Genomic DNA, 21,128 nt, shown 5'->3' on the forward strand with positions numbered 1-21,128 from the left:
TTTGTCAGTATTCTTTCATATTGGAGCTCCGAACCTGATGCCGGAGGCTACTAAGTGAACTCTCTAAAGAAATGAGCTGTAATGAAAGGGGCACTTACTTTTTTTTATGTGTCTTAATGTACTTCGAGAATTAATTTAATCATTTTGTTGATGGAATATTTTGCTGCTATTATATTTGTTTCTTAAATTCATTTTTGTTGATGTCTTCTGTCTTGCAGCTGAAACTTTACATGACATTCTGACTTCACCCACCTTGGCTTCCTGTGAAACAATTGGTTTAGCAGGAAACTCTACTTCTGTGGCTTTCAGAATGGTATTTTCTTCCAGTATGGCCGCTTGAGACAGGTTATGACCAAAGGGCTGTAAAAATATTGTCACATTGAATAGTATATCTTCCAGAAATCTACAGATATATACATTCTCTCTCATTATGGCAACATGACAAGCAAACAAGAAGTGAAGATAAATCATGCTCTCGGGGTCAGAGAACGATTCCAGATATATCATTCATGATATTCCAATAATTTCAAAAATCTATAAAGAAAAGTCCCCAAATTTACGACTACAAAATGCCTCAAGATGCTTCAATTTTATAACTGTTTAGATTTACAACATATCAATATTTTGCCCCAATTCTTTAATCTATTAATCCTCAAGATACCTTTTAATTATTTGTTACAGTTTTGACAACTAGAACAAGGTATAAGTTTTAATGCAATACATGTGCAATTTACAAATGATAATCTTATTAAAGACAGACAGTTACTCACCTTTTTGCCATAAAGACACTGATAGAATATGACGCCTACGGACCAAACATCAACTTTGGAAGATATCTTGGGGGGATTCTTCCCAACCACAAAACATTCTGGTGGTAAGTACCTTAAAATGTATAAAAATTATACTGACTGAACAACCACACATTTCTTGCGTACATTCACCACTGTTGTGGTGCAGATACTAGTCCATTACTACAGGAAAGTTCAACCTCAGCAACAAACAAAATGTACACCCCTTAAATCTAAACTACACACTGATATAATAGAAAGGGTGTAAAGCACTTCAGTTACCCCATGTGTTTATTTTACTCTGAAATTTTCCTTAGGAGAAATGCAGTCGCTGTAATTAAATATAATATTCAAAGCTCATTATTTATCTCTTAAACAGTGTACTGAGGCATTTATCTGTTTTTTTAAATCTACCTATAAAAGGTTGACTAACTTACCAGTATGTTCCAGCACCCTGTGATGTGAGGTCCATACCAACTTCAGGCTGGAAGTTAGTGTCATCCATTATTTTACTCAGCCCAAAGTCGGTAATCTTTATCTCACCACTAACTGACCCACTGCCCAGCAAAATGTTGCCTGTAAAGACATCGACAAATTTATAAATATCAATTTTTATGACAAAATAATTTATATTAAACAAAAATTTGAACAAATGCAAGAACTTCATTTAAAAGCTATAGAAATAAGCATGCCAGCTATTCATGGACATGTAACCCATCAACCTACCCCATACCATTATAATCTGATTTAGTAATAAAATAGTAGTTTTGCCTGGTTGCAGTTTACCTAATATTTTAAATTCAGGTGACTTTGCTAAAGAATGTAAAGTACATATTGATCAAGCTTAGTATTTAAAACAGAGATGGGATCCCATTATCATTCACTGCAGTTGTCAGAAAATACTAACAATACTACTTTACACAGATACACGAGAGCAAAAGACTGCCCTATATATTCTGGATGTAAAGATGTCAAGAAAAGATAAGCTGGTGTTAAACAGCAGAAAAGGAGTCAAATAATTTAGCCCAAGGCAACACTGGGAAGCTAGCTAATGCTAGAAATGCCAGACTTTTGTTCCTGCTTTTCCCTGCATCAGCATAGCAGGTCTAAAATATGCATTTCAAATGGCATTAACATTAGGAGGATATGCCAAAAATTAAGGACAGAAATGAAAGCATTTGTCGACTTGCTAAATAAAATTTACAGTCTGTCACATCACTACAGTTCAGTATTATGATTAAAACCTTTTAAAATTGTCATTTTTAAACCACGTTCAGATTTTACAATCAGAATTCTTTTTTAAAAATCGACAGGAACAGTCATTACTTGCACATCACCGAGCAATGTCAGTATATGATACTTAACAACATATTTTATTTTGCTGCGTAGTCGTTGCATTCTGATTTTGCAATTTCTAAAAATATTTCCTTCCATCAAGATTTATCTTTTCCCTTGTAAATCAGACATTTATCCAACTACGCATCAATCACAGCTGAGTTGGAATGAATCAACAAATTTCAGCCATTTTACTAGAGACAGCAGAGCGGGAGTGCTCACTTCTGTGCTTATGAACCAATCGGATCATGTCAATTCAAATTTATAACTGGAAACTACCAAATAAGCCAATAGACATAAATTTTTTGCAAAAAAAGTGATCCAAAAAACTTGAAAATAGCTTCAAAACCATTTTATAGCCTCTTTCATTCATACAGCAAGTCACGGGAGAGAATGCTGATTATAAAAAAAAAATGTATAATTATAATACTAATAATTAATGCCCAAACAAGAACTATTTTTGCTATCCAAATGAGGCTTCGAAAGAAAATCGGTGAAAATAGGCGTTAAAAACTGAATTTATCTGCCACCAAAACACATATTTTTTAACAAAAACGCACATGAACTTTATTTATTATGCATCAAAGTATTAAATTGGACCAGGCCACCCCAAAACTCTTATTTTCTCAAGCTTCTCCTTATCTTAAACATAGTCTCCAAGACACAAATGAACAAGCAAGTGAAAACAACTAACCAGGTTTTAGATCATAGTGTATCACAGGAGGCTTTATTTCATTGAGGTAGCGGAGGGCGCTGGCAGTCTGCACAATGATGGAGCGGGCCTCCTTCTCTGGAATGACTTTGTTCTGTTTCAGGTAGAAATCCAGATCGTTCCCCGTCTGGTATTCCAGCACCGTACAGAACCTAACATGCAACAAATCTAACTTAGCGATCACTTACATTAGCAGCTATGCTACACTAATTGTTTAAGATGACTCTTTAAGTAAGTGCAAATTATACTGTAAACCAGGGATGCCCAACCTACGGCCCGCAGGCCATATCCGGCCCGCGACACGGTGCCGTCCGGCCCGCGAAGCTTCTGCCCACAGTAAAGGAAATCGGCATGTTAGTAATAAGGAAAACCTAAGAAAAAAAAAAAAAAAAACGAAAAAAAAAGGGAAGAAGAAGTATTTATCCCTACGTAGGGGCGTCTCTCAATCTTTCGATGGATTTCATTCTTGATTTTCGTCTTTGGAGGAAACCAGTGTTTGAGAACGAGGGACGCCGCATTCCACAGGGGATTAGTGATGTTTTGACTGGTTAATATTTGAATCAGTCGTTAAAGAGATTGAAAATACAGACTCCGGGCTTTCTAGCAAGGTATAAAACAATGGTAATCTGACAGGGAAATAATACCGAAACAGTGTTTGAATTTCGTCATTTTCCTGTGGAAATCAGGACGGATCGCCTTGGGGTACCTCGATTAAAATGTATTTTAAGACTATTTCTAACTTTTATTTTAACAAGACAACTTCAAATATCCCACTAATTACTACATAATTAATGGTAAGTACAACTTGCTTCTAATAAAAATGGTATCTGTTCTATGTTTTTTTCTTTTTTGTATTTTTGCGGTGAAGTGGCCCGCGACACGGCTGTCCGAAGTGGATATGGCCCGCAGGCCGAAAAAGGTTGGGCATCACTGCTGTAAACGTTCCAGATTGACAATAACACTCAAATGCTTAACATTTAAATTACACCGAATAGTCAACATGTGTGAAATTAAGCCCAGAGCCTGTATGTTCAACTTCTTTAAAGAACGATTCATTCAAATATTAACCAATCAAAAGATTTGTCTGCAAAAGTTTTGGAGTAAACAAATCTGGTCGGCCATCTCGACCTTAATCTTTGAACTCGCTTTTCTCAAAATGGCCGCCACTGTACTTTCACACTTCAAACGTTTATAACTCAGTCAATTTTAGAACTAGAAGAGCAACTTTTGCATAAAAAAAATTAAGAACCTGTACTTTTTAAAAATATGTAATTTGGCGAATCTCAAATTTCCAACTAAAGACTCATTTCGTCATGGAGGGTCACATATACTTACGAATTATTGTCTATTTCGAACACATCATGGAGTCTGACTATCCTTGGATGATCAAGAGTCTTGTGAATGTTGTACTCCCGTAATGCATGCCTGTCAATAAACAGCATCCACTGATTGCAAAGTATGATACAGTGAGTATATATATAAAATGGGGTGCAGACCATTCCCTATTTTTTTTTCCAGGTTGTTTGGGGAGTGAGCTATGACAGACCACACCCTTCTCAAGGCCATTTTTTGTGACAGCAGTGCCAATCTACCTCTCCCTTTCACTGTGTTACCTTCCTCTCCAATCCTGTACAAAGTCAGGTACCAACTCCTAACAGCTGGGTCAACCAAAGTACACCACGCAGCATTGAAACAGCATGTTTATGGGCCTGGAGGCCAGTGATCTAATTTCTCAGTTCTCCACTCCCCAAAAAAGTAAGTCTTTCCCTTTAATCTATTGTGGAGCGAGGCGTGAGGCAGCACTTGTTTCAGGGTCACTTGTCTCTTTGCTTTCCCGTGTCTTAGTTCATAAATCTGACCTCATGAAAATAATATCAAATAATACAATATTAATGACACCAGTTATTTAGTACAGAGATAGTGACTTGACTGCATAGACTTTGCATAGCAAAGCCCAGCACATACCTGGATGACAATGACAGCTATTTATAAATATTACATTAAGCACATGTTCCATCTTTTTAATGAGACCTCTTGGCAACTAAAATCAGCTTAAAATTTCAAGAACACCAATGTTTCTTACCAAGCTAATTTGTCAAGATAATGACTCAAGACCACTGAAACACAAACTTACTTGATGTAATTTGCTTTTTTATCTTCTTTCCATTCGCGGTTCAACTGGTGAATTTTACATGCAACATACCGCTGCTCTTTCAAATCAAAACCCTGAAAAGTAGTTATAAATCAACCCAAGTTTCAATTTAAAATCAAACTGTTTACATCTAAAAAGTTTTGTGTTAAAATATATTAATCAGCAAGTGTATGAAAGACTAACCCACATCAAATATTATATGAAGCTGTAGAAAAGCATGCAAACTGACCTAAATCCTGGTAAAAAAAAATTTCAACCAATCCAACAGCTTCAAGCATAGATACACAATACACAATAACAGTAAATTTACTTTTATAGTATTCTAGAAAATATCTATACAGTATAGAGTTTTGACCTCTTTTCAAAATTGATGATAAAAATTGGGATCGTAATTTATTTCTAGCAAACAGATCATTGCTATCTGGTTTTATCTGGGAAACGAGAATTTAGCACAGTGAAAATAATTCTCCCCTCAAGTTAAATTGCTTTTTTCCAAAATCTTCTTTCCAAAAACAGTAAAAGCTGACAGAAAAAACTGGAAACTAAAGGATGCCTAGTGTAACAAAATATCTGGATTAAAACTAAACCTAAATTTACTTTTTTTAATGAATGTTTTGCCATCAGTTTATGGTAAGACTGTTTTAGGCAAAATAGAAAACCGAGAACTTGATCAAACAATATTTTCTAGAATCACTTTCTTTTCGAAGAACTCTACCATTATTACTTTCATAAACTTTTCTACTGTTTGCGATCAGAAGGCAAAATACTTTCATTTTCTTCCAAAACAAATGCAACAAAAGATGGAAGCACACCCTCTTAGCTACCAAAGCTTTTAAGGATGATGGTGTGACTTTAATACCATAATACTGTTTCTCACCTTGTGCACTTCACTAAAGCCACCTTTTCCCAAAAGACACAGCAACAGATACCGTTCATTTAGGATTGGATGATCTTTAAACCTGTAAGCAAACAGTTACACAAATGACTTTTTTAAAATTCAGCTTACACCAAAACTATGTTATTAAAAACAGTATAAATATTACACTCATTCAAATCAGTTTCTCTTAAAAACTATTTAAATAAATTGATCACTGATCTTGAAAACTGACTTTAAAGTGGTAAAGACTGCAACCTTTTAAACCACAAGACTTATGTTTACAGGTACCAAATGTCTTGTGCAAAATCACATGCAAGCAAATTCAGTTCTAATTTTCATTTTTAAGTATAATGTAGGGCCATTAAGCCACAGTCCAGTAATCCATGAATTTGTTTAAGCTGCGCAAAATGCTTGGATCCCACTTTTTTTTTTACCACGTATAGATTGTATGGACCTGGACTTGGCCTCTCAAACACTCGAGACAATTGTTGACAGCTGTCATTTTGGCATTTTGAATGTCCGTGATTGACATGCTATGCACTATTGTAGATTGAATGCTGGGTTATAACTTCATAGAGGTATTAACAGAAGATCAGTCTTTTATTTGTCAATAAAAATAACTTAAATGAAATTCAAATATTAATCTGTTTTATCCACGCTGACTGTCAGGATTATGGAGCCCGCCAATGCTACAAAGTTAATCCGCAGTAAATCTGCAAAAAATCAACTCCTATTTAAATAATTACTTTTAATTTCAAGATCATTAATCATGATTTAATAAGCAGCACGCAATATCGCGATCGTGAGATTACAGCGCAACTTGCGAAATGGCGATTCATGGGTCAATTCGTGAGAAAGGATTGTGATCAAAAACATTTCTTTTTTTCATTATTTATTGTAATTTATGCATTATCAAAAACTATTTAAGCTGCAGACCATCTAAGCTGCAGACCATCTAAGCTGCGGTTAAGCAGTTTGGACCCTAATTACTGCAGCTTAATGGCTCTACACTGTACAATGAAGTCAAAAATATCAAAACAAGAGCCAGTTTACAGTATGTGAGGATACCTAAACAGCTGCTGATTTCACATAACTCATTGTCTTTAACACATTTTTTTACTCAACCAAAATATAAAAATTAACTTTAACAGACAATTTATTAATAAAACTGTATTTTCAATCCATCATTTATGCCCTCGGGGCTGTCTTTAACCTTAAATTGTTGACTTGCTTTATTTTTAATTATATCCATAAGAAACAAATTGTTGCATGGAGTTGAAAAATATCCCAATATGCGACAAGCCTTGATCTTCTATAGCCCAGCACATCACTTACAACATTTGTTTCCTACTGATTATTTGAACAAAAACAATTACTAATGTCATCTTTATATTATTTGATAACCGCAGTTTCATCATCAAACTATATCTTCCAGAAGTAGTAGATTCAGAAACAGGAACGGTAGGTACTTCGGTTGGTTTGTTTGATTTTTTTTGGAACCCTTTTTCTTTTTAATAGAAAGTCAACTACAAAGGACTGATATCACTCCTGAATGTAGCAATTCAATCATGTGCACAACTGAACACTATTAAAATAAAAAAATTAAATAATAGTGTCAACAATATTACAAGGCACCAGAAACTTTTCTTCTTCTACATTCTAACACCCACTATACCTTGAGTTGTCCTCGTTGTGGATGCGCTTGAGTTCTCGTATATGAAGATTCCTCTCACGCTCTAATTTTTCTAATTCTAGCTGAAGGTCGGCATCTTCCTTTTTCAGTGCTGCTTGCCGAAGTTTCAGAATTTCATCTTGCTCATAAAAGTCTGCTAATGACAAGCTGTTGTAAAGAAAAGAAGACAATTAGTGCTTGGTCACACAATTCCACCACAGTTTATGCATAACACTCTTTATACAGACACAAAAAATATAGACATGCACACATTTATTATGGAAAAAAGATAGGACAAATAAAGATGGTTAAAAATATGACATCCTGCACAATAAATTATCAAGAAAAAGAAAGTACATGCTGACATCACTCGTTATCTTGCCAATCCTGTTTATCAACAGACGTGGAAAAAGATTTCTTCTAAGCTATTTTCCATAACAAGCTGCTATCCTCATCATGCCTGATAATGTCAACCCATTGCATCACCAGCTACAGGTAATGATTGCTGTTATTATGTATTAGGAAAACTCCTTTCTCACCCAAATTTTCTGTCCTTTTGTTTAACTTTTTAACAGATCCATTTCTTAATCACTGAGACCAAAATGTTAACTTCACATGTTGTTTTGTCTTGCAAAGAACAGATATAAGAAATCTGCACAATAAAATTGCACGAGTCTGATGAGTTTGGAAGTAATGTTGGGTCTATGCTCTATGATGGCTGCCAGCAATTCTCCTACCAGAGAGATTTTAGCCAAAACAATTAGAACAAATGAGAAAGTTTCTTGAGAACCAAGTGTAAAATGCTTGTCCAAGCATTTCTTGAAAACACCAAATTATCGGGCTTGGATCATTGACTTAGGCAGGTTATTCCTGACAATGACAATCCAAAGCTACAGTTTCCTTCTGCAAGCCATGTTCTAGGCAGATAGTGACAAAATAGAAGATGCATGACATAAAAAACTCACTATTTTTCTCCTGGTTTGACAAAAGTGTTGTCTGTAGTTTTGGGATTTTTAGGTAATGTAGGTGGTTTCCTTTTCATCAACAATCTTCTTTGTTTGTCTATGTCATCCCTCTCTGCAGCAATTCGTTCCTGCTGCCTGAAATAGGGATTAACAACTCCAAAAAAATCATAATAAAAATGAAAAAGTACATCATTTACAAATTTTGCTTCCCAGCACTTACTACCAGTGCATAAAGCCCTCTCTCAATACAACAAGATTAAATCTCAAATTCACTTATGTTCATAAAATGTAGTAAGGGTGAATTATTCTAAATTTAAATGTCTTTGCATAGCACCACTGCAGCACAATGTTAATGATGTCACAACATACATTAAAGGCTTGTGAGATGAGAAACATACACACAAACAAATACAACTTACTTCATCAGATCAGTGAAAGCCCAACCATCAACCCAGTTTTCTACAAACTGTGCTCCTTGCCGCTGTGTCACAAACTGTCCTAATCGCAACCTGTTTTCCATACACTTTTGTCGAGTTGTCTTTTTCTCCATTGTGCTCTATGATGATTTTAAAAGAATGGAAAAAGTTGGCAATTTATAAATACGAAGAACTAGAAATGTGCATATGTATTATGAATACAAATCTTTATATCGAAAAACTAAGACTTGCCTGCAAAATCTTGAATGCTCGATTACCAGCAATTAGGTACACAATTTGACGTCAAACATTACAAAGTATAATATCTGATCAAGACTCAAACCAAAGTAACATAATCCTCAAAAATTCTAAACTGTAGCAAAACACAACCAAAAAAATGTCCGTCAGTATTACCTCAGGATGTTAAATAAACAGTTTTTGTCAGTGTAACAATGAGATCAGATAGGTAAGCATAAACTCTTTCCTAACTCGACAACTCAAGTTTATAGCCACCTTTTCTATCAAAAGTGATTTGTTGACTTCCAAACACTTTTGTAAATTTTCTTTATGCTTTTCAATTAGCTTTTGCTGAGCAGTACACTGTCGTCGTAGCTCATCATTTTGCTGAAATAAATATAAAAACAGCTCTTATATGTCTACAAACACCAGAGCTGTAAAAAGCTTACATGACCTTGGTCTTTCCACAAAATATTTCTTGAAATACAATTGTTAAATGAAATATTCTGCACTATAGATGTAAAGAATGTAATTCTATATACAAAGCTGTTTACTATCATAAAATGAATTGGCATTTAGCAAACACAGATTCAATCTTCTATATTGAAGCATGTTTTGGTTTCTTGACCAAAAGATTACAGAAGTATATTAGAATAAGTTGCTTATTTTAAAGCAGATATATCTGTAAGAAAGTTTTTAAAAAAAGGCAAACAAAGAAAAATTTGAAATCAGTGCACTGTGTTTTCTGTATTAAAGCAAGTGTATTTGAAAATACTAGTTTGTTTTTTGGTTGGTTTTTTTTTCGCAAAGCAAGCTTAACTATCCCATTCACAGCTTAATTGTTATGCTACCTCAGAGTCCTGAAACATTTGTTCTCTGTGTCGGCTGCTGACATCAGCAAGTTGTAGTTAGCAATGAAATGAAGCATGACAGACATCTATACATGAATGAAACTTAAAATTTTTTTTAAATTCTCTATTGTGCCTCATTTATAATAAAAAATATGCAAAAACTGTATAGGTAAGCAGCTCCACTCTTAACATATATACATAAAGGGATCCAGGTCGTAAACAAAGGTTTCCAAATTTTATGATCAGGATCCCTGTTTGCACCCTGCAAAACTGGTGCATCCATCTATGATGATCATGATTAGAGATAAAAAGCAAAATTATGTCACCTTAGAAAACTGCTATGAATTAAACTTGTCATAGAGCTTAATAATCAAACGATGTGCTGAATGAAGCCATCAGAATCGCAAGGATCACAGCAGCATAGGTAATAAGTATCTTCTCTACAGCAAAAACTCACTCTGATAAGTTCATCTATTTTTGAGTCCTTCTGCTCCATGTCAGACACATTTTGCGAATGTTTCTCCATGATCTGCAAGTGATTCATAGTCAAATCCGTCTGCAATGAAAAGGCACATGATGTTTTTCACCTTAAGTTTACTTATTTTAGAAGTTGATGAACACAAACCACTGCTGGTTCAAGGTGGTACCGTCTAGTGACTGAAAATCTGCAAACTAACTGACAAACCTGTATTGTTTTGTGACTGACAGGACCCATTGCTGGTGATGATAGAGATCTAGCAGCAAATGCCATGTTGATGTCTGCAATGGAGTTTGACGAGGATCCAGGAGAAGTTGCTACATAATTCTGCAAGATATGAGCCAGATTTTTAAGGGCTGAAAACTTATAGAATAAAATGCATCCTCAGTTCAAAAGTAAAAATATTTCTAAACTGCATGTTAGGTACATGTGTGAAACACAAATTACAGAAGATAACTGCGGCTTGAAGAAATGGGAAATAGATTCTGAACAGTTTATAACTTAAGCATTTCATTCATAGATTTAGAGGGATAAGAATGCGGATTTTAGCAATATTAGGGTCTGTAGTGGTCCATGGCTCTTCCAAAACCATTTTCATGGAGCTCTCTCTTAGAAATTAGTGTGACCACATTCCCAAGCATGCACACATGTGAATGGTGACTCTGTCCACTGACTTGAATCCTAATATTTTATAAGTAAAAAAAAAACTCGTCCTTGAACAAGCATTCTGATTTAGATTTAAATCAGGTTCCTGCTTAATTTTAAATTTATTCAACACTAGAGTATTTGCAATGGTAAACAAGTTTCATGACTTCCCAAATTGTTGTTTTTAATGCCACCTCTTAAATTTCAAACTAAAAGCAAAACACAAATAAGCACACCTTCCAATGTGTGTTTCTATAGTGTTCTTGAGCATTAAACAAAACTGCTGTACCTTCCTGTATCACTACTCGTGGTACACAACCAGCTAGCAATTTAGGATAAGCAGATTTACAGATCTACTCACAGCATAACCCTGTGGAGATGGTGATTTTGCGCCTGCAGACTGGTGCCCTCTACTAGGCGACTGATTCTGGGAAAAAACAACAACACTGAACCCAAACTGTCCGACGTATTACTTTTTTAATCAGCTGACCTTGAATAGTCGAATTAAAAAACTCATCAAAATCTCAATCCTCTCCTTAAAGGATTTTCTTAATCAGAGAAATGTGGCAGGATTTTATGTGAGAAATCTGAATTTTTTGCCAAACTATGCCAAATGTCTGTCCCTATTTGTTCAGTTAAGAATGCCCTTCAACAAGCAAGCTGACATTTGCTTTGTGATCTCAATGCTCTCTACCATTCCCAAAAAAAGTGTTTATGCTGCCTCGTAAACTGATGTCTTAAATGAGCAGTCTTTCTCAGTCTTGACTCTTTATTAAAAGCAAATTAACCAAGAACTGCTTAATGTTAATCAGTAATCAAGATTACACTTCTTGATAATCCCAAAACTCTCCAGGTATTTCTACCTACACCCCTTACAAAATAGCATTTTTACATTATGGCAATTCTTTACCTTAAAATACTCATTAATCTTCTTCCCATTTGTTTCTGCTCTTGTAGTTTTCACTGCCACTGCCACTGCAACAAAATAAAATTAAGATCTCTGTATACTTGTAATGCCTGTGTTGTGCTAGACAGTAAAAAAAAAAATAATCCAACTGTTATAAATTATTTATATATGTGACCCGCCACCACAAAATGAGTCTTAAGTTACAAAGAGCAGTTTCGTAGCAGAGGCCCAGAAAGGCGATTACGGTCAACTTTGTGCCATCAAACCTGCACACTTCAAAGCTTTATTGCTCCCTTTATTTTAGGACTAGACGAACAACTTTAGTATCAAAAGAAAGGTCAAAACCTGTACAATTTTAATATATACAATATGCAACTCAAATTTCCGACTTAAGACTCATTCTGTGGTGACAGGTCACATATATAGTTCTGGTACATATCATTCTGGTAATGGTCAAGCAAAACATTTGTCATATAAAATCAGATGCAAAGCTGAACTCCCCACTTCTCTGAGCAGCTGCTACAGGTATGTAAGTTCACAGACAAAAATTACTGCTAGAATGCAAATCAAAATGTTTGGGCAAGACTAAAATCACAAAAATTTAAAGGCGGAACTTCTTGTGGGCTTTTTTTACAAAAATGGTTTTGCCCGTGCAAGGGAAGATAGGAGTACACAGTGATCAATAATCGGTCAGTTTTCCCTAATTGCTACCCCAACCCTGAGGCAGGGTGGAGATGACAGGCTGTGCTGACTACTTGAGCAATAAAACGTCTTTTTCAGCCGAGTACTTGCTGTTGGAGTTTGGAAAGCCAAGGTGAAATGGTTTGCAGCTGAACACACTGACAGGACTAGGACCAACAATTGAATATATTCTCCATAAAACAGAGCGAAAAATAGAGGGAAAAAATGAACAGCTGAAATGACACAAACACAAAGACAACTGAATTTTACAACTTTATTTTTATTGGTTTCATCTGTCTTTATATCTCTTTATCTTCCTTTACTCATAAGGGATGACAATATTCAACATTTTCAGCTTATTCCCCAGGTGAGTGACATAAAGTACATCTGCATTTGCAATGTTCGTACCTTTACAAATGGGCAACAATTCACACCTGTAACTGTAATACAGTGCCCATTCACCATCTACAAAAACAGCCCCATGGTCTATGTTTGTCTGTTGGTGAGCATGACAAGGTGAACGACATTGTAGATCATGTTCATGCACATTTAGTCTCGTGCACCTCTTCGCTTGAAGTGACGATGTCAAAAATGGATGGGCACATGCTGATCATGTTTGGTTGTCTTAACGGACATAATATCTTTTGTAACTAGTCTCCGCTAGGTGACAGTTATTCTGTAAGTGAAGGAATGTACCTCACGTACATTACGTCAGGGATTATCCCTATTCAATATTAAAATTAATATATTTTTGAGAAAACAGCTGCCATGGATCTGCAGTCGTTGACTTCTTGAAATGCCAGTCTGTCACAGTTTCACTTCAAGCAGAACAGTCTCCTCTGACTGACGGGATTAGTGTGACGACAGATGCAAGGTCCGCATGTCAACAAAATTCATATCACACTGATGATGTTATTTTGGCAGTATTGACCCAAAAGGTTCTAAATCTTCAGCATAAAACCAAAGAGGATGACGTGTGCACCCAGCGGCATGAGGCAGCGGGTGCGAGAAGATGTATGAAAGTATGAATGCATCAGGTGTCATCATTCAAGAGCATGTTCATGACTGTAATGTGCCAATTAATAAGTTAGTGAGAATTAAAGATGTTAGAAAAATTAATGAGGAGTGGCACGCTGCAAAAAGTATAAAAGCTGGGATGAAAAAAACTGGCGTGAGGAAGTAAAGTGAACATTGGCAAGATGTGTTGCCCTCAGCTCAGTGACAAGATAGATGCAGTCAGGGATCACGTTTACTGGTGTATTGAAAATTGCGATAGCGACCCTGTGAGACTAAGGCACTTGTTGGATGCCTGTATTACACACTTCCAAAACATCCAAGACAAGTGTTACCAAGCCTCACCATGCAAGCAATCGCTATATATACCATTTCTAATAGCGCTGATCCTGCTGCTGTCCAGCTTCTGAGCGACTTTCTGCATGGCATGTCCTCTATAAACATCCAGAGGACTACGTACTGTCCAGGGACACATTTTATGTTGAAAGTTTTAACGATGTGCCTGATTTATCTGCCTAAGCATTTTCACATTAAAAACACAAGGCACTATGATAGGCGCATGGGACTTCTGGAGATGTGTCGTGGAACAATACAAATTTGATTCCGAACATGAAGAAAACACGTTAACTGAAACTGTAGTTCTGATGAAGATTTAGAAATGAATAAAATAATTTAAATAACAAAATCCAACCATCATTGATAAATGAGGAAATAATTTACCATCAATGTTTGCACTTTCAAAACCAAAATTGTTCTAACCTTAGTACAGCTCCACACTGACAAATGTATTGTCTTTATAGACATGTTCATTCCAGTCTAAAAATGAAAGACCCACTCGTAACTTATAACATTTGTATCTTATTCACTATATATTTCTGTTATTCTGTGATATCAATTGTAGGATCAGTAGCAGCATTAATTTTTTTGTTTCCATTGTTATACTTGTAATTTAGCTTTGTTATATATCAGTCTATATCACAGTGCCTCCAGCCACTGATTTTGTTTGCATACCTGTACTTCACCTATGCCAATAAGAAACGGTGAATTCCTTGTAACGTTACGTAAATCATGAGATGAAGGTGAAAGGTGTTTGAAACTGTAAAAATAAATTAAATGAATTTCAGTGGCAAACTATATTTTGTTGTTGTTATTGTTGCTTTTTTCCTCTCTTACTCATATTCGTTCGGTTGTCCAAAATTAAACAAACCACATCTGAGCCAAACTAACAGCAAAGCATATGCAAGCTCTGCCCTCTTGCTTCCCGCCTCGGATTTTATTGTGCGTTTACAGATTACTTCCCAGAAGTGTATGATGAGTAGCTGTCACGGAAGTGCAGATAGTGGTAACAAAGTGGTCTAGTAGAAAGGACAATGAGTTCGTTAGATGAACACGACTGTCACTTCCCAGATTCAGGGTGTAAGAAACAAAGTATGTATAACAACTGGAAAATTAAAGAATACTACTACAGTCTGGACACTAACGTCATACTCAAACTTAGGTGGAATGCACACACAGACCATAGATACAAGCACAGATTACAAGCCGAATATTTATATCCCCACTTATGAGGAAAGATAAGAGATATGGAGAAAGACAAAAATGCAATAAAAATAAAGTTCCATGACAGTATGTTCAGATAGAAGCCATTTCAACTCAGCTCTCAGACCCTTCAGCAAGTACTGGTCAGGTGAGAAAGACGCTTTATAGCTAGGCTAGTCGGCAGTGCCTATTGTCCGAGTAGTAATTGGAGATGACTGGACACAAGTAGTCAGCACTGTGTGTACTCCTACCTTTCCTCGCATGGACAATACCATTTGATTCAGGCAGCCAGAAGAAGTTCCGCCTTTAAGCAAGTCAGGAAAAAACATACATGCATCACCAGTTTCAACCGCTGATTTTCTTTTCCTTTTCCTCTCTGCTGGTTTGCTGCCCTTTTCAGGTGTCTGCAGTCCAGGCCCCTGCAAATGGCAAAAATCACTGTAAACAAATAAAGATGAAACACTAACAAAAGAAATCTATTTTAACCAACCAATGGCTTCTCAAGGCCCAAAATATTTTCAAATGTTGTTAGATATATTAATTAATATTTATGCTAATAAATATTCACATATTTGAAGTTTGAAGGCAAGTTTTACTTGCTGAAGAAAAACTTAAGAGACTTGTAAACAAACAAAAGATTGAGCTACATAAATAAACACTGAAAGCATTTCCTTTAAAATGCTTGAAAATGAAGATAAAGCATTTAAAACAAGTCAGTCATCCTAAAGAGTCCAGGGGCAATATCACAGCATGGATGTAATGTAATCTTCTTTTTGAGGCTGAAATTATTTGGCTATTTCACCAAATTTTGATCAAATTCTTCACTTCAGCATCTTCTAAAGACTAGCCAGGTGTACAAATACCACTTATCCTAGCTGCAGGGAATAAACCGTTCGTTTTACCCCATGTTTTTGGAACAGAAACCTAGCACAAACCTATATGCACTCTCTTCCATTGCCTACAATCAGATTATGAGGAAAAAAAAATTGAAAAAACTAGAATAAAATTTAAAATATAAGGTGGTGTGAGAAGGAAAAAAAAATCTCATTCACCCAATCAGAAGAAAAATGGTCAGAAGTCATGCCAATCTAATAATACTCCTTTTATTCCATATCCCCTTTTAGACACTAGAGTATAGGTTTACACAATGGATTTCAATTTTTTTTGTATTTTAACAAAGCTGATTCATTATATGGACATTAGGAGCAGGAGGAAGGGGTGGTTTATGTCTTGAAAAATTTAATAAGTTTACAGAACAATTTCTGGACCTAAAGTTTCAACACACCAACATACAATATGTTTAGCGAACTGTTCAGTGAACAAGAGTTATATGGGTTGAAACCTCTCCCCTCCCTAAAGTGTTGATCAATGCTGCAATACCAATAGTAGCTTTCCTGACAGGCTAGCACAACCCTGATTTATAGCTTGTAATCTGCAAGAATCACGGAAAGTTTGCGATCTACAGAAAGACATAGTTTACAGAAAAGATGTCAACAGACTTATCTTGGATGTGTCCTACATTTGAAAAAGCAGTTGCAAGAAGATCACTAGCTTCTGTGTGAGGATCGGTAAAGATTATGTTGCCAGTACAACCAATCTCAACCCAAGTGATACCATAGGAGGTTTATTCCATTTCGCAATGGCATTCTCTATTATTCACTGATACTCTTGGTCTGACAACTTCTTCCACAATCTCTTTATCAAAACATCCAATAACTACATTGAAACACTACGTTACTATTTGTAACATCACCATGTTACATCACTATCATCCAATTTACTTAATTTTTCATCACTGAGCTCTAGTTTGAAATTTTACTGCATTATCTCCAAAGCCAGCATGTCAGAGTTCTGATGACCCATGCTCAGGAGACTTCCCTAACCACACAGTTCTTAGGTTGAATGCAACCAAAACTGACTCACTTTTATGTTTAGTCTAAAAGACTTTTGTTGACCTAAGTATTGATTTTATTTTTTTACACTTCAAAATGGAAAGTAAAATATTGCTTACATTACATCTTCTCTACCCATAAGCAGAACTGTTCATCATCAACATTTACAGAACCAAGCTTTTTTTAAAAGAATTTCCACTAACAATCTTCTTAAAATGGGGATTTTGCTTTAGGCTCTTTCTACTATGACCTTCAAGGAAATATTTTGCTTGCTTTCAATACCAGTAACAAATGGCTCTTTTATGAAACCTGTTACTTACTTCGCCATCCTCTCTATCAATAGAAGCCCCTCCACTGCTAAGATTACTGTTATCTTGCTGTGATGCCTGATGGGCTGGTTGGGATGATGCTGTTGTGTGAGGTGCTACTGCCAATGATGGGAATGACTGAAAAGGAAGTCAGAAACAATAAAACAAATCACAATCAGTGACAGCTTTAAAAAAGCAAGCTTCTCATTTAATACAGCAAAACTGGAGAATGGGGAACTCAAAATAATGAAAGGTACACAATGATGATGAGCTGATTTGTTACTGCACCAAATAAGCCAAGGAAACAATAGCCTAAACTTAGCTATAGTTATGGCTCACTAGGACAGAAGGCAGCATACAAAGTGTCTTCTCAAAACATAACAGAAAGTGCCACTGTTACTATAAGAAAATACTTAAAGGCATAATGTTCTAAACTGATTCTGCCTTCATCTTTTCCCTAAACAATCAAGGTAATGGACTAAAGGTTAAACAAGTATGGTACAGGGATAACATAAGGAAAGCAAGCAACTAGGTAAAAAAGCAAAGACCTTGTGAAATGTCTCCAAAATGAACAAAATGCCCATAGAAAATGCTTCAAGGTTTGCAACTTAACTGCATACTTTTATCTCACCTAAAAGTCAAGAAAGCAAGTCTTTCCCAACTCACCAAACTAGACTACATCAATTTATTGCATGCCAATCCTGCAAAGCAACTAAACTCCTTGTGTGATAATACATTATGCCATGTACTAAGTTCCTCTGCATTCTAGCAAAGCATTTCATTTAATGTTCTAGGATTTCTCAGAAACTTCTTTCATCAGAATCAACTATCCTACATAAAAATGAGATTTCTTGCACTATTTCATCAGAAATTGTTGCTCATTATCAGTGATTACATGTTAGAAAATCTATGCAAGCATTATTTCGTGTGAACTGAGTTCAAGATACAGATTACATGATACTCTTAGAACAGTAGGCACCAGTGCTTTCAGACCACAGCTTGGTCTTAGTACAGAAGAAAGTATGTCAAGTGTTAGAATAGCAATTCAAGAAGCCAACAAAATGCAAATAGTCTGCTGACATAATCAGAGGTGAAAATTTGATGCAAAGTACTGAGTCAGGAAGCAGACAACATATACACTGTCTTGCTTACACTTCTACATGAGAGCATCCTCTCTGAAGCAAGCAAAAATATCAAAATCATGAATTAACTATGTGCACAAGACAAACATGAGATTTGTCAGTTTATACTGTCTGTAATATCTTTGAGAGGGAAAATCTCCATCAATGCTATCCTATAAAAGAAATAACATCTTATTACTTCACCAAATGTCTAACACAGATATGTAAACTGAAAACAAATCTAAATTACTTAGTTTTATTTACTTTTAAATACTAAAAGTTTTTAATTGTATAATCTATTCAAGCAACTTATTTCTATTTGAAATTATTTAGAATTGGGGGAAATATCATAGAAAAGATCAGGCTGAACAAATATAAAGTTTTACAAGTCAGTACTGAATTAGTTGACTTTGCGTACCAAGATAAGAATAAAGATTTTACTAAAATGCAAACAAAACACAAACTGGCTGTCAAAAATTTAAAAAATGCCTTCTAAAACTGTTATATATGACTTGTAGAAGTTTGTCTTTTAATATGGAGATTTCTGCCAAACAAAATTTTAACAAAACAAAACTTTAGGCCTAATCATATTACCAACCTAAAAATGACCAACTGCAGTCTCAACATAAATCAACTGCAACCAAAAATGAAGTGGAAAGGTATCAACTCTTTTGCTAGCCAAAACAAGTGTTTCATAACAAAGGAAAAAGACTTGAGGTTTATGCCTTTTTTAAAATCTGAAAGCAATGAATTTTAAAAATAAGGGAGCTGTGAATAATTTTACAATTCATGTACATGTAAGCTGTATCAAGTGATTATATGGACTGCCCACTGAAACGGTTTCAACGAAATGGATGGTGAAATCAAAACAGTTTCACTAAAAGCAAAGATCTTGAACAAAATGAGAATGAATTCAGATGTAATGCTATAGTGATTCCACAAAACATTCCAATTTTGGGTGTGCTACATAATGCTTGCAAGAATTAAACTAATGATGTTTAGATAATTCTGGTAAGTTGGAGCTTGTTTTATATCTAACTCATATTTTCTAAATTCCAGCTAAAACCATCTTTCCCTATCCTTAACTTACAATAAAAGGGACCATCCCATTTCTTTACACCTTCAAACTTGGTCCAGCAGAATACATGAATATTTGGTCAGAAATGCTAAATGATTCACATTGTGAAATGAAAAATAATGGTTTTAGAAGGCAATCAGTGTTACAAAAAGTGTTCATGAAAATAGGAAATTTACCACTGAATATAGTATAGATAAGTCCTGTTAAGATGTCACAATGAATCCAAAACTTAATTTTTAACATCAACATTCTGCACCTTAGAAAGTTAACACACTAGTGGACACAATGTCTAAGTCATTGTTCACCATCTACCAACAGCAATAAAGGCTGTTTTTAACTGGATGACCATTCGCCACTCAGGATTGTGATGATCAGTGATCATATTTTCTCAACCATTATCAAGCCATAGTTATTAAGACACATTTCAAGACATCACATTTTATGCTGTGGTGCCTGCCTTAATTATGCACATGAAATAAAGGGAAAATGGGCATGCACAGTGGACAAAATGAAAGATTTTGATGGAAAAACACAAAAGAAAAGACAGAAGCATTAAATAACTTCTCTATAGTATAACAGGAGAAGCAGACACTGTAATACTAGCATACTGAATTTATGCACAACAGAAAACTATGTATGACAGTCAATGAAGAAATAGATATAGCACAGAAACTGATGAATAAAAGTATCTCAAAAATTCAGATGATGAGAAAACTGCAAATTTCAAGCAATCTTCATGCCGTATAGTGTTCTATTTCTGGGAATTATGATTGCTTAAGACTGGGGCACAGCAACTGAAATGTAATCCCAAAATCAGTTATCTGTGGAAACAAAGTTTGAAGTGATTAGCCCTTGGAGGTAGGGTACAACAGACTGTTCAAATTAAAATACACCCTCCAGGCATGTGAGCAACTGCAAATCAGATAAAACAGACAAAAGACAAAGGCAGACCCTAAACATTTTTAAGTATCCAGAGCAAATGGATCCTCTATATCAGTAGCAATGTCTATCCTTGAAGACATTCACTGAATAATGATCAAGCAGTTCAGACTTAGAACCATTTCTATTGAAAAACAAATTTTTGAAAAATTTCTGCCATCAAAAGGCACTGAACACAGAAGTGGAAATATTCCCAGAATAAAACTGCGTAACAAATAATTTCCATATACTGCTTCCATTTTCTCCAACACTTCAGCAAAAGGAGGCAATAAATAATGCTAAGAGCAGCATGAAAAGAGAAACAGAGATTAAGCACTTCTGAATGCTAATGGCAAAGGCCAGGTTAGATATTTTGCAGTCAGGATAAAGTGGATCCCGGCAATTTATTTTTACCTGTTTCTGAGCGACAAAGTTATTTTCAGTAACTTTTACATCACCAAGCAAACCCTGATTCTGAAAAGAGAAACAAGAAATATTTGGAATATATTATATGATAAAAAGCTATGATGCATCTATGACTC

At 35.3% G+C, this 21,128-nt stretch overlaps 1 protein-coding gene across 7 annotated transcripts in view; it reads right to left on the bottom strand.

Annotated features, from left to right (window-relative positions):
- The window catches only part of LOC112563515 (serine/threonine-protein kinase tousled-like 2), a 30,826-nt gene that overhangs the window by 7,052 nt on the left and 2,646 nt on the right, over positions 1-21,128 (bottom strand). For 3 of the 7 annotated variants that reach the window (XM_025237450.1, XM_025237446.1, XM_025237451.1), the window contains exons 3-20: positions 21,001-21,060; positions 17,482-17,607; positions 15,601-15,688; positions 12,039-12,103; positions 11,490-11,555; positions 10,691-10,810; positions 10,463-10,561; positions 9,431-9,541; positions 8,921-9,057; positions 8,502-8,636; positions 7,540-7,704; positions 5,865-5,946; positions 4,970-5,061; positions 4,171-4,260; positions 2,818-2,987; positions 1,226-1,364; positions 771-882; positions 253-360 (exon numbers count right to left, since the gene is read on the bottom strand). In XM_025237450.1, the coding sequence (XP_025093235.1) occupies positions 253-360; positions 771-882; positions 1,226-1,364; positions 2,818-2,987; positions 4,171-4,260; positions 4,970-5,061; positions 5,865-5,946; positions 7,540-7,704; positions 8,502-8,636; positions 8,921-9,057; positions 9,431-9,541; positions 10,463-10,561; positions 10,691-10,810; positions 11,490-11,555; positions 12,039-12,103; positions 15,601-15,688; positions 17,482-17,607; positions 21,001-21,060 (1,965 nt within the window). The remainder of the gene's footprint in view (positions 1-252; positions 361-770; positions 883-1,225; positions 1,365-2,817; positions 2,988-4,170; positions 4,261-4,969; positions 5,062-5,864; positions 5,947-7,539; positions 7,705-8,501; positions 8,637-8,920; positions 9,058-9,430; positions 9,542-10,462; positions 10,562-10,690; positions 10,811-11,489; positions 11,556-12,038; positions 12,104-15,600; positions 15,689-17,481; positions 17,608-21,000; positions 21,061-21,128) is intronic. The other 4 variants (XM_025237449.1, XM_025237453.1, XM_025237447.1 and 1 more) reach the window with 3 other exon arrangements.

The sequence above is a fragment of the Pomacea canaliculata genome, linkage group LG5 (genome assembly GCF_003073045.1).
Source record: "Pomacea canaliculata isolate SZHN2017 linkage group LG5, ASM307304v1, whole genome shotgun sequence".
Taxonomy (NCBI): Eukaryota; Metazoa; Mollusca; class Gastropoda; order Architaenioglossa; family Ampullariidae; genus Pomacea; species Pomacea canaliculata.